At 38.1% G+C, this 13,647-nt stretch overlaps 1 protein-coding gene across 1 annotated transcript in view; it reads left to right on the forward strand.

The window, feature by feature from the left end:
• LOC124272343 overlaps nt 1-13,647 on the forward strand; it is a 262,002-nt gene that overhangs the window by 216,770 nt on the left and 31,585 nt on the right. Inside the window, 11 exon segments of the mRNA XM_046707518.1 lie at nt 838-1,239; nt 2,009-2,088; nt 3,806-3,869; nt 3,975-4,178; nt 6,019-6,130; nt 6,405-6,513; nt 6,630-6,846; nt 9,309-9,413; nt 11,573-11,725; nt 12,086-12,266; nt 12,399-12,586. Of these exon segments, the coding sequence (XP_046563474.1) occupies nt 838-1,239; nt 2,009-2,088; nt 3,806-3,869; nt 3,975-4,178; nt 6,019-6,130; nt 6,405-6,513; nt 6,630-6,846; nt 9,309-9,413; nt 11,573-11,725; nt 12,086-12,266; nt 12,399-12,586 (1,815 nt within the window).

A 13,647-nucleotide genomic window follows, 5' to 3' on the forward strand; every position in this document is an offset into this window, starting at 1 on the left:
TATTAATGTTGTATATACTTTATCATAATAAGTATATTGTAATAGTTATATTGTAATAACCCATATATGGCAGCTGATAAGTTAGCAGCAGGAATTCATCAGTTCAGTGCCTTTATGAAGTTCCCATAGGGTTATTACAGTCATTACAATTCTAATCACTAATTATCTTAATCCAAAGTATTATATATTCCCACCTCCATAGCCGTCGGATTCTACAAGCAAATAAGCATGAGTCAGGATAAGGAAAAATATGTAATTTTCTGAGTAAAATTGATATTTTATACTTATCCTGACTCATGAGGTAAGCCCTCCCCGTCCTCCCCACATAACACTTTGGATTTCCCTGTAAATTCAAGTGTTGGGCTCACTATAAAAGGAGAGAGTGAGGCACATGGTGGGAGGTGGCGCCCTCGTTCCCACGCTTGCGAGGGGAAAGATAACTCGTGGTGAGTACTAATTAGTGATTTTACATTGAAGGGAACTTCAATTGGGAGATACAAGTGTTCCACTGTGTTCGCAAAGAAGAAGAAGACAAGCAAATAAGCATGAGTCAGGATAAGTATAAAATATCAATTTTACTCAGAAAATTACATATTCTGGACATCTTATTGTGATTGAAGACACTGGGGTACAATTATCTGTAAAAGGAAGTTCGGATTTGATGTGATTGTATTCATAGCTTATATAGTTTGATTAATGCTACCATTTATCACGTTTAAATATTGATATTCAAATCTGTTCATCTGTCATATCGATTTAAAATTAATTTGTTAGTCAAATGAATTCTGTATGATAACGACAACAGTGCATGTGACCTGCTGACAACTTGTTCCACAGCTACTGACCAAGGAAGTGACTGTATGGGAGGGAGCTATGTATGAGTACATCGAGGTTATATCCACCATCCCACCACGGCTGTTCTGCTCCCAACCTGATAGAGATGATGCCTGCAAGCTGTTTGTGCAGGCAGTGATGGAGAAGGAAAAGAAGCAACAGAAATGTCCAGGCAGTGATGAAGTAATCTACCAGGCAGTATTTGGGATGGACATGTTATCCACAGAAAGGAGACCATGCCAGTATGAGATCCGTATGTCTGTGTGGAGGCAGATCATGAAGATTCCAATCCGTGGATCTGTTGATGGGCTGAAAGACAAAGACCAAAAGCGGGAGGTGAAGGTCACAGCCACTGTTGAGATCAGTGGCTTGATTTACAGCAGCCTGGAAGTTGGGGAAGTTAAGGTAAATCAATTTTGAGTATTGTGCAAATAAATCACCTTGAAGTTGTGTGAACTCAAGATGTTTGAGTTATATTTAGATGCATCCTAGATTTTGAAAATCAATGGTGAATGTGTCAGGTATTTGACTATTTGAGATAGACTTTATGACTGTAAATTTCTTTATAATAAGGAATGCAGCATTCCAGAGTATGTGATTTCTCCTTCATCAGGTGAATAAAAGCTAGCATATTATATGCACATCTAAGAACAACAAAAGCGATAAATTGACAAAGGTGGAAACTTAACAAAAGGAAGCCTACAGTTAATTAGCACTGATTGGCAATAGCAATGGACAAATGGAAGCCAGGAGTTCTGGAATAAGCACTGTTAATGTACATTCGGTATCAATTCCAAAGCATCCTTGTTATCAATGGCCTTTCGTAGTTTCCTTTTGTGCCAGTTGTTGTTGTCATTGGACAGAGCTAGTAGTTTCTCAGATGAAGGTCACAATGGTCTTGTTTCTTGCAGAAGATGGCTGATGATCTTTGAATCTATTGTTTAGCGGTCTGAGGTTTCACCAGCGTACTGGTGAACATGTTTGCAGGGGATCTGGTACTTACATTGTCAGGGATTGGGGCTTGTGTGATTGGTGCCTCTGCCATAAGCTCACAGAGGAGTCTTGATGGTATTGCCAGTGACATCTGTCAACAAACCTGAAATGAGGTATATATCATTCCATTACTTGATTTCTATGTATGATTTGTGTAGCTGGCTGTGTTCTCTTATTCCAGGTGACTGTCAAAGACAGGAACAAGAAGAGTGGTCTGTGTAGGTCCACAGGTGACCCTCATAGTATTACCTTTGATGGAAGGTAAGTCCTACTTATCATTAAAGTGGTATCTTATTGGGGAAAGTTCATATTTTGATGGTCAAGATGTTTTGGTTTCACATTATATGTACAAAACAATTCCTCACTACAGAACAGATTAGCATGCCTGGCACACACATATTCAGTGGCATTCCCCACCATAGTGATACTGTCATTTCTGTAGACAAAGGGATTTTATTTCTCATGTCAATCAAAGTAGAACAAACATAAGTTTATGGCAATGTATCAAGACCCTCTCCATTGTATGGATTAGTGTTGTAGCAGTATCATTTTGAATCTTTCATGATATACAGTTGATGAGCAAGCTTATGTCTCAGACCAATGTGAAAATGTTACTGTTATTTATATATTTTTTAGAAATCATCATTTAAACTATTAATTATCTTAGATACTTGTGCAAGTCTAAACAAGAGATATCAATATGCATAACTGTATAAAGACCTTTGCTATTTAAGTATATTATTACTTGAAGTCTTTACCTATCAAATATATATGTGTACTGACTCATACATGAAGCATAAAGTCAAAGTCTGTTAAACAAATCTCACTTATTTCATATCTGCTGACTGTTCTTGAACCTTGAATGAAAACCAAATCAAGAGCATGCATCCTTCATGTTTCTTGCCTCCTAACACCTCATCTAAACATAACCATAGCATGCTCTGCTTAAGCCCAGTGCCGCCTCCAATCCATTCATTCTCATTTTTGTTGCTGCTTATTAACTGTTCTAAACCTTTGAAGCTTAATACTGCAATCTTTATAAGACTGTTCACAATTTCATAGCAACATGCTCATGTGATTGACATGTTACTGTCACTGCGACTGCAGTGTCTAGTGTCAGGAGGGTATTGGACCAAACACTGAGGAATAGCCTGGAGGAGGTGGGAAGTCGACCCAGCACACCAGTATTGGTTCCTGTATTGAGGTGCTTGTATCAATGACAATGTGTCTATGATGTGGAAGCCACTGTGGTTGAGAGGGACAGGCATCTGACTTTGTGTGCTGGTGATTAGGTGCCTGACTCTGAGGGTGTGGGTTCGAATCCCCCGGATGGGACTCAACGCCCCAAAAGTACTAGAATCTGTACTTTACTAAGAAAGTATAATCCCAAATATAACATATGTTACTAGTATACAATTAAATTGAATCTAGACTAGTTAACTAGAATAAAGCATAATATCCTAAAGACCTTATGATACGGTAATTACATATGAAAGACATCTAATTTAACTTACCCCAATAAGTGCAGTGCTATGATAATCATGCAGAGTTGACATGGCAGCAATGACCAGAGAAGAGAAATGTTGAAGTACATAAGACTCCAGATCTGGCCTAATGCTACAGAAACAATGCTAACCTACATAACTACAGTATAGAGTGCTTGGGTTGATTTAAAGAGCTGTTACCATACTCAACTAAATTATCTACCTTGAAAGTGTCAAACTTATGCATGTGGAAGGTGCTTCTATGTGTGCCACATGCAAACTATAGGAAGTGATTTGTTTTCAGGTTTGTGGCTGGTCCAGCCCTTTTGTAACTGGCTACAGTGTCATGTGGAATGATACATTCCTTTGCTGCTAGGAACAGAGCATAAAAATTTCTCTTGAATATCAGATTTCTTGTTCGATTTCTTTTCTAAATGTTAATTGTAGGTGACAACATCACAAACCCTGACATACCATGTGTCTTGTATTTCCAGGTACTTTGACAACTATTTGGAAGGTGAATTTACCCAGTACAGGCACAAGAATCTGCCATTTGAGGTAATGCTTTCATATAGTGATATCATGACTTGTGGGCAGGGTTGAGTTTGACTGCTTCTTACAGAACTGTGTATATAAAGTATGTGTGCTGTTGTATTTGAACAGGTCCACAGCTACCAGCGTAAATGTCGGCGGGCAGCCTGTCTGTGTAGTGTCTCGATCAAATCAGGCGACGATGTGATTGTGTTTGATCAGTGTGGGCCGAAAAAATCTGGATCCAACAGAGCATTGCAAGTGAACATGTACGTGAATGGGGATCTCACCCCAGGGACCATCATCCGTAGGAAGTCTGGGGGCGCTGAGTACACTGTGAGTAATATCTGATAATCTCATGTACATGTCAGAACATATACTACCAGAAAAAAGTAACTGTGCATAACATAACATAGCATTAAATAGAAGTTATTTGAAAAGTTATAAAAAATATCCCTAAATAAACATGCAGGTAAGCACTTTGCATGAAATTTGATTGCATTTGAAATAGCTATTAGCCTGCTAGCCAAATGCTAGCTGATTGTGAATTGGACCAGTAATAAGTTGTTAAAGCTATCTCAAATGGCTAACTGAAAATCTCATTTATCAAGGTGTTAAAAGTCTGTCAGAAACAGTTTTGTGATATTTATTATCTCTTGTCACAGGAAGATCGCTCTATAATAATGTTAATAGCATTGCACCAAAGAGGTTAGGAACAATTACAATACAAACGTAATGTTTAACTTGATTGGCTAAGACTCTACTTGTATCCAATCAGCTCCACCGATGTACATTTTGATATTGATATTTTGCCCTCCTGGCCAGTTACCTTTCAAAATTGATTCATATACTGGTGGTACGTGCACTTTGTGCACAATGAATTCACTCATTTTGTCCATGCTTTTAGACACCTGAAGTTCACACACATGATATTGAATGTTGAACAATGGTTGATTATTCTCCAGCCTCTGAATGTTGTGGAAAACATGTTAATTTGAACCTAAACTGTGTGTATGTCATGTCATGGCTTACAGAACATCTGTCTCCATGCCTTGGGTATGCTGGAGACTGGAATGGCCCAAAATAAAGTGGCCAGACATTTTGGTGTCCATCTAACCACGATCTCATCTCTATGGAAATATTTTCAACATAATGCGAACACAAGAGATTTACTTCAGATCAGCCTTCCATGCTTAACATCACGTTTGGCTGACCCATCTAAGGAATCAATTCCAGACTGCCAGTTTGACACCTTGGACCATTCCTGGCTTATGTCCATTCAGCTCCAGTATTGTACAGAACCGACTGGGGGAGCACAACATCTGGCCCTGACAGTCTGCAATAGGTCCACGTTTACGCTGTCATTGACAGGAACATCTTGCCTGGTGCAGACAGCATCTATGGTACAGGACACAAGATTGGGATGGTGTTTTGGTCACTGACGAGTCAAGATTTCATGTGGACAGCTCAGATGTCAGGGCAAGGGTGTACAGATGGCAAGGTGAACGGTGGTCGGACACAACTTGTCAATTGCAATCTGACAGGTCTGAGATACAGAGATGAGATCATTGTACCTCATGTGCAGCCGTTCATTCAAGGACAGAGACGTAACTTCATGCTTCAGGAAGACAATGCCCATAAAGATGTCGCTCGTGTTGTGACAGATTGCTTGAGACAGAACATTCTGGTACTCCCATGGACAGCTGTTTCTCCCCTGGACCTGTCTCATATCGAGCACGTTTGGGATGAAATGGAGTGACATTTACGTCAAGCCCAGAATAAGCTATTGACGTTAGCTGCATTGGGACAAGCATTGGTTCAGACATGGAACAACATTCCCCAAGCTTTCTTCAATCACTTAGTGTCCTTTATGTATCTTGTTGTCAAGCCTGCATCAACGCCACTGGTGGACACACACGATATTGTATTTGTGAATACTTTTGAGTTTTGACACTACATCTCTTCAAGGGCGTGTCATATTCGATTTCGATATTATCTAGTCAACGGTTATACAGTGATTAAGGAAAACACCACAAATCGTGCTTTTTGGTTTTTTGCATTGAAAAAATTGGCATAACGTTAAATAATGTACAGTTACTTTATTCCAGTAGTTTCGTATTGTATTCTTTGTATACTGCAAAGAGTTGGTGTCCATATAACTGTACCATTTTTCTAGGTGACCCTGCCAACTGGAGGCATGCTGAGAGTAAAACAGGTGAAGATCTTTGGGGAGAGATTCCTCAACCTGTACTTCAAAGCCTCAGCAGCTGACTTCATGAATTCAGAAGGTATTGGATTTGTGGAAAACATCTTTGAATATAAATGTATTGTCATGAAAATGGTCCAAACAGTCTCTGATGTAAGTCGTATAATGATAGGTATCCAACTCATTGTCATTTTTAAACACATTTCTTTGAATGTTAAATTAACTATGCCAAGTTTCTCAGTTCTTTCACGTGATGTTGTAGAATAAGCTCATTAAGAAAGCTTTACTTTGACAATGTGCAATATTTCATATTAATGATTGTTCTTTGACTGATGTGTTCATATCTTCATTTGAAGGTTTGTGCGGTACATTTGATGATGACAAAACAAATGACCTTACAATGAAAAGTGGCAAAATCTTTGGAGGAAAGTCGAAACGTCCAAATGAATTTATAAGGAGTTGGAGGTAAGATAATTCTTTTGGTAAATGTAAAGAATCTATAAAGATCCGCAGAGAAAATGTTGGTTTGCATTGACTGTTGAAGAAATTGCAAGACTTGATTTCTTGTTTTGTGCTGGTAGGGTGACATCGAGTGAGTCCCACTATAATGGCATCTGCCCTGAAGTTGAATCAGTCGGATCAGGTGACATGTTCTGTACATGCATGGAGGGTGAGGACATGACATGCAGCAACACTTTGGATGTGCAGACATGTCAGGAGGCTGAAGCTCGCAGAGGAAGGATATCAAGAAAACATGGTAATGCCCACTCACTGCTGACAAACATTCAGTACCTTCTGGTAAAGGATACAATTTGAATATGAAAAGTATAGAATATTATCCTTACTCTAAAAAATACATGATGGGTCAAGTAGAAGCACCATTAACATTAAAGTAACTAGAGACATATTGTCAGCTGTCCCATGATGGGATAAGGTTGAAACACCATTACGATTAAGGTAACTAGAAGCATATTGTCAGCTGTCCCATGATGGGGTCAAGTTAAAGCACCATTAACATTAAGATAACTAGAGGCATATTGTCAGCTGTCCCATGATGGGGTCAAGTTAAAACACCATTAACATTAAGATAACTAGAGGCATATTGTCAACTGTCCCATGATGGGGTCAAGTTGAAGCACCATTAACATTAAGATAACTAGAGGCATATTGTCAACTGTCCCATGATAAGGTCAAGTTGAAGCACCATTAACATTAAGATAACTAGAGGCATATTGTCAACTGTCCCATGATGGGGTCAAGTTGAAGCACCATTAACATTAAGATAACTAGGTCAAGTTGAAGCACCATTAACATTAAGATAACTAGAGGCATATTGTCAACTGTCCCATGATAAGGTCAAGTTGAAGCACCATTAACATTAAGATAACTAGAGGCATATTGTCAACTGTCCCATGATGGGGTCAAGTTGAAGCACCATTAACATTAAGATAACTAGAGGCATATTGTCAACCGTCCCATGACGGGGGCAAGTTGAAGCACCATTAACATTAAGATAACTAGAGGCATATTGTCAACTGTCCCATGATGGGGTCAAGTTGAAGCACCATTAACATTAAGATAACTAGAGGCATATTGTCAACTGTCCCATGATGGGGTCAAGTTGAAGCACCATTAACATTAAGATAACTAGAGGCATATTGTCAACTGTCCCATGATGAGGTCAAGTTGAAGCACCATTAACATTAAGGTAACTAGAGACATATTGTCAACTGTCCCATGATGGGGTCAAGTTGAAGCACCATTAACATTAAGATAACTAGAGGCATATTGTCAACCGTCCCATGACGGGGGCAAGTTGAAGCACCATTAACATTAAGATAACTAGAGGCATATTGTCAACTGTCCCATGATGAGGTCAAGTTGAAGCACCATTAACATTAAGATAACTAGAGGCATATTGTCAACTGTCCCATGATGAGGTCAAGTTGAAGCACCATTAACATTAAGATAACTAGAGGCATATTGTCCCAACATTGAGGCATCAAGTAACACCATTAACATTAAGGTAACTAGAGACATATTGTCAACTGTCCCATGATGAGGTCAAGTTGAAGCACCACTAACATTAAGATAACTAGAGGCATATTGTCAACCGTCCCATGATGAGGTCAAGTTGAAGCACCACTAACATTAAGGTAACTAGAGGCATATTGTCAACTGTCCCATGATGAGGTCAAGTTGAAGCACCACTAACATTAAGGTAACTAGAGACATATTGTCAACTGTCCCATGATGAGGTCAAGTTGAAGCACCACTAACATTACTGTAGACGCAAGAATGACAACTCACCAAGAGCTCGCATCCAAAGGGTTTTATTCTTTGGTGGTAAACAATGATACGTTATGCGTTGATGTACGGTGACAAATGTAAAATACACGTTGGACGTTGGTCGTTAGCCATAGTGTGAAAGGATAAATAGACGAGTGGATGAGTGGATGAGGTTTGGAAAACTGGAATAAACAGAATCAATTTGTAATATAATTTGACTATAAAATACAATGCATTGACAAAATATCATCTAAATTCATGTTTAAAACTTTGAAAACCTTTGAAGATTATTTGAACACTTTCAGAAAATATTGCATGTAACAATAACATTATGAGGCCATGAACTTCAAAGAAGACTATTAAACATTATATTTATACAAAATAGAATAGTAACTGTGAAATAATAAAGATGCAAGACTTACATTTGTGTTCCTGTGTGCTACATTGAGATTAACAGTCAGAGGAGACCTCTTGACGGTATGGAGGCTGCTAACACACTGAGGCATGGGGTCCCAGTACCACATGTGCTTTTTTATGGTCACATGACAGGAAAGTGGTACTATGGGATATGAAACATAACAAATCTGCAAAAGTTTTATTAGAAAGCTGGGATTGAACCCTAGCTGGCTGGGTTACTAACAAGTGAGGTAATAGCTGATACGAGGATGAAGCAAGAGCTGCAGTGTGCTACAGAGACAGTACAGATTAGTGAGACATTTATAATGCATGAAATATGCAAATGAAAATTATGTGAAAATATCTGCAGGAGGGAAATGTGCACAATAAAAATGAAACATATGTATCTTGCATTAACAATTACGGTAGCTAGAGGCATAGTGTCAACTGTCCCATGATTGGGTCAAGTTGTGATGCTTCCTGACACATGTTTCAAAGAAGAAAGTTTTGTAGCTCTGTTCCAGTCTTGACATGTAATGCAAACACCTGTATGATTACTCTGATTGTATCACCAGGTAAAGACATCACCAAGTCCCTTGCTGAAGCTGCCCGGGACCGTGGACCTGTGTGTGCCCAGGGATGTCATCATTTGGGAATTTGACATAACATTTGAAGCAGTGGTAAGTTGACATGCTTAGCCACATATGTTAGGTGTTGTGTTAACTATTGATATTGACAGATTTCTCATGGCATGGGACAAAAAGCTGGAGAGTCCATCATTGAAAAACACATTGATACTGTGTTAGATACATATGTTTCCTAAATTTTCTGACATATTTTGATATGAAGCTGCATCATATGAAGCATACTAGTATGCACATCGTATATTGCTGAATGCACACTCACCTTTTTCATGTATGCTATGACAAGATTTGCTGATATTTCTATGCATGAATTCAAAAAGATGATACCTCAGGAAATGCATGATCATAGAATATTTCCAACAGATTCCTTCCAAATGTAATTGGTGCTGAAATTTCTGAATCTTTTCTATGTTTACTCGGGTTGGAAATATGAATATTTCTTCAGGTTGGGAAACATTAGTAAATAATTATTCATATATTTTCAAATGTTTACATGCCATAGAAACTAATGTACCATTCCTGATATCAAGGGAATGTTTTTAAACAGCTTTTACATGTTCATATTACTAGTGCTAACACATGATGATCAAGAATTTACAGTTTAGTAAAATGCTGGATTCACATTGTATTATTTTCACAAATGCTGAAGTCTTTGCCATCAAGGCTTGTATGGCCTCATTAGGTTTCTACTGGTCAAGGTCTGGCTAAGCAAAACATGTTATACATGCAGACACGTTTCCATTTGGTCAGCAGCTAAATAACTTTTCTTAATTTCTTGGTCATTTTTTAGACGAATATGACTTGGAGATAAAGTCAATAGACAGATTTTTAGCCTTTACATGGTTGCTCAAATGTTGTGATTCACATTGGGGATTGATAATTTTTTAAGTTATGCAATATACTATTACTCTCCTCTAGTTTATTGGTTTTGTTCTGACAACAACATGACAGTAAGTGAGATGTTTCATGTCCAAGCATTAGTCAATGCAGTAGAGATGTTGAGTTCATAATTGTTGTTCTACTTTTAAGTTGTTCCCTCAAAGTTAGAGGAGTTATGCTTACTTTCAAATGTATAGTTTACTTATGGTACACCCATTTCATGTTACATCCTAAAATATGGGAGCATTACATCCATATGAAGAGTAGCCGTGATAAGCCACATCACTGCTGATGGAGTTAAACAATATTCACTCTGTCACTCCTTACAAATAGGTGTGTTGAATTTATACCATACAAACATGAAATATTTTGGAATTCCATGTCAAAGTCACCAGACAGAACATTGGAAATTATGGTACAAATAAACATATGTCACTTCATTCGCTACTTTTGTTCTAGTCACAAAACAATAAATTCATACTGTTTAATATCTTTGATCTTAAATAGCCTCCACCCATACAAATGCAACATGACAAACATTCAGACCCACAGTTCTGGGACTGAGACTACTATTACATCTGAGGCCCCGGCAGTGCAGTGCGACTGTGGCTGGTACAAGGAAGGAAGTGCATTTTAAAACCTGTTATCGTTTAAAGACAAGATTATGAGTCAGATGTCAGACATGCCTTTAGGAAAAAGTGAATCTATCTTACCATTCCATGATATTTCTACAAAAGAAAATCACACTGTTTTTTTTTAACACAGTGTAATGTTTGATTTGTTTATTTGTTTGTTTTTACTCGGCAATATTCCAGTTATATGATGGCAGTTTGTAAATAAAATAGTTCGGACCAGACAATTCAGTGATCAACAGCATAAGTATTGATCTATTCAGTTGCGATATGATGACATGTGTCAATCAAGACAGCGAGTCTAATCACCCGTTAGCTGCCTCTTACGACAAGCATGGGCTGCTGAAGTTAATTCTATCTCAGATCTTCATGGGTGTAACCAAAGTGTCACCTACATAAACTGCTTCCAGGTTGCTGACTGCTGATAGCTCAGTACCATATGACTGGTATATTTAAGATAGAATAAATTCTTTTCAGAAATATGACTGACCCTACAAGAAAATAACATACTTATGCCACTGTTTTATTTCACTGATTCACTTATACATCAAGAGTTGGGTGAGTTAGAAAAAATATGGAAAAGGAGCAGTGACAAGTATTACTAGGGAATACAATAAGAATGTTGTGTTTTTGAAATGTTTAAATGTGGCTTTGTTGTAAACAGGTGTGTTGCTTTCTCCTCAGGAATTTACATGGCCAGTAGCAGGCATCACCAGAGAGATGGCAGAAGAGAGATGCAGATCATTTATTGAAATCCATGCTGCTGCTCAGGCATGCAAATCTATCATCACAGTTGACTTTGAACTGGCTCTTGAGGGCTGTGTCGCTGACATCCAGGTATGTTACATCTTGCCCCAGAATGTCCTTTCTTTGATGGCTACATATACTGGTCACACTTCAGATAACATGGTATGTTGGCTTGTAAAACATATATGTATGTAAGACTTTCAGTCACAGAATGTCGTGACTGTGTTGGCGAGTCAAGTGTACATGTATGTAAGACTTTCAGTCACAGAATGTCGTGACTGTGTTGGCGAGTCAAGTGTACATGTATGTAAGACTTTCAGTCACAAAATGTGGCAGCTATGTAAAATAAGCCAATGTAGATTTGTAATGCACTAAACTGTTCTTTTCAGTACTCCAAAACTTTTGTAGATAATTAAATGTTTGATTATTTAACAAAACCTATCTTTGCAGATTTCTGGTGGTTTTGACTTTCTGCTGTCCATGTTTTATGACATAGTGCAGACATGTTCAGTAGAGATTGAGTTCAATGCTGACCTCTGGATTGTCCAAGAGTCAGGGGTCATTATCCTGCCAGAGGTCACTGCCATACTGTGTGACGAGGACTGTGGTGACAGTGGCAAGTGTGAGGATGGTAGGTGTCTGTCTTCATCATTTGTTAAGAATATGTGTTGTATTTAGTATGCTCAATTTATATTACAATAATGAGGAAAAGACTCATTGAATAAAATAGACTATAAAGCAGGCACAACATTGTCATTTTCAGGAGAATGTAAATGTAACGAGGGCTGGCTAGGACCTGCGTGTGACATAGATTCGGCACAACCACCTGTGCTTCTCTCTCTCGACACAGAACTGTGTGACACGACTACTGATGATTGTGATGAGATAACCATATATGGATTCATGTTTGTGGAAAGTGACAACCTGCTATGTCACTTTAAGAATGAACAGGTAACACTTTACTGTAGCATTCTTTTTTGCCAATTTGTTTTTTGAATAATTTCAAGAAATAGGACTGACAAAACCCTTTTCATAAGAAGCATCTTCCTAAAGCTGTGTTCATTGTAAGATGACTACACTAGGTGTTCATGCCCTATCAGTGGCATTATTAAGACAGCCGTTAAGATAACCATCCAACTTATATGTTTGTTCATATTATGCATTATATAATGAGTTTAAAACATGTATTGAAAATCAAATGTTTTCAGGATATTCATTGTCCCTTTATTGGTCAAAATGTGTTCAAAGGCCCCAGAAGTCCATAAGCTGTGTACCTGCTCCACCTGCTTGTTTAGACTACATTCATTTATCACAGTTCATGAAAACAAGATCAAAATGTGTAGAAAGATGATATTTTTCTCCTGAAAGGTGTACATCGTCAATGTTAACATCCTCATATCTAAACAAATACTTGTGTTGTGTGTGTTGTTGTTCACAAGGTAGGACAGTATTTCCAGAAGAGCTGCTACATGTGCACATGTTTATGTTAATGTACTAATACATGGTGTTTACCTTGTAACAATAGTTATAACTCTTTGCAATTCTAAGAATACATCTTCCATGATGGCCATAAATCCCATATACTGGCTGAATCCCAAAACACTTCCTGGAGTTTTCAGAGCAAGCATTGTCTTCACTGCCAGCTATCCAATATTCAAAGGTCAGTCAGACGAATCAGCAAGCATTGTCTTCACTGCCAGCTATCCAATATTAGAAGGTCAGTCAGACCAGTCAGCAAGCATTGTCTTGACCAATCAGAAAACATTGTCTTCACTGACATTTATCCAATATTCAAAGGTCATTCAGACCAATCAGCAAACATTCTCTTCACTGGGAGCTATCCAGTATTCAAAGGTCATTCAGACCAATCAGCAAACATTCTCTTCACTGACAGCTATCCAATATTCAAAGGTCATTCAGACCAATCAGCAAACATTGTCTTCACTGAGAGCTATCCAATATTCAAAGGTCATTCAGACCAATCAGCAAACATTGTCTTCACTGAGAGCTAT

This window comes from Haliotis rubra, unplaced genomic scaffold, assembly GCF_003918875.1.
Source record: "Haliotis rubra isolate DU_JTF1 unplaced genomic scaffold, ASM391887v1 Scf169, whole genome shotgun sequence".
Taxonomy (NCBI): domain Eukaryota; kingdom Metazoa; phylum Mollusca; class Gastropoda; order Lepetellida; family Haliotidae; genus Haliotis; species Haliotis rubra.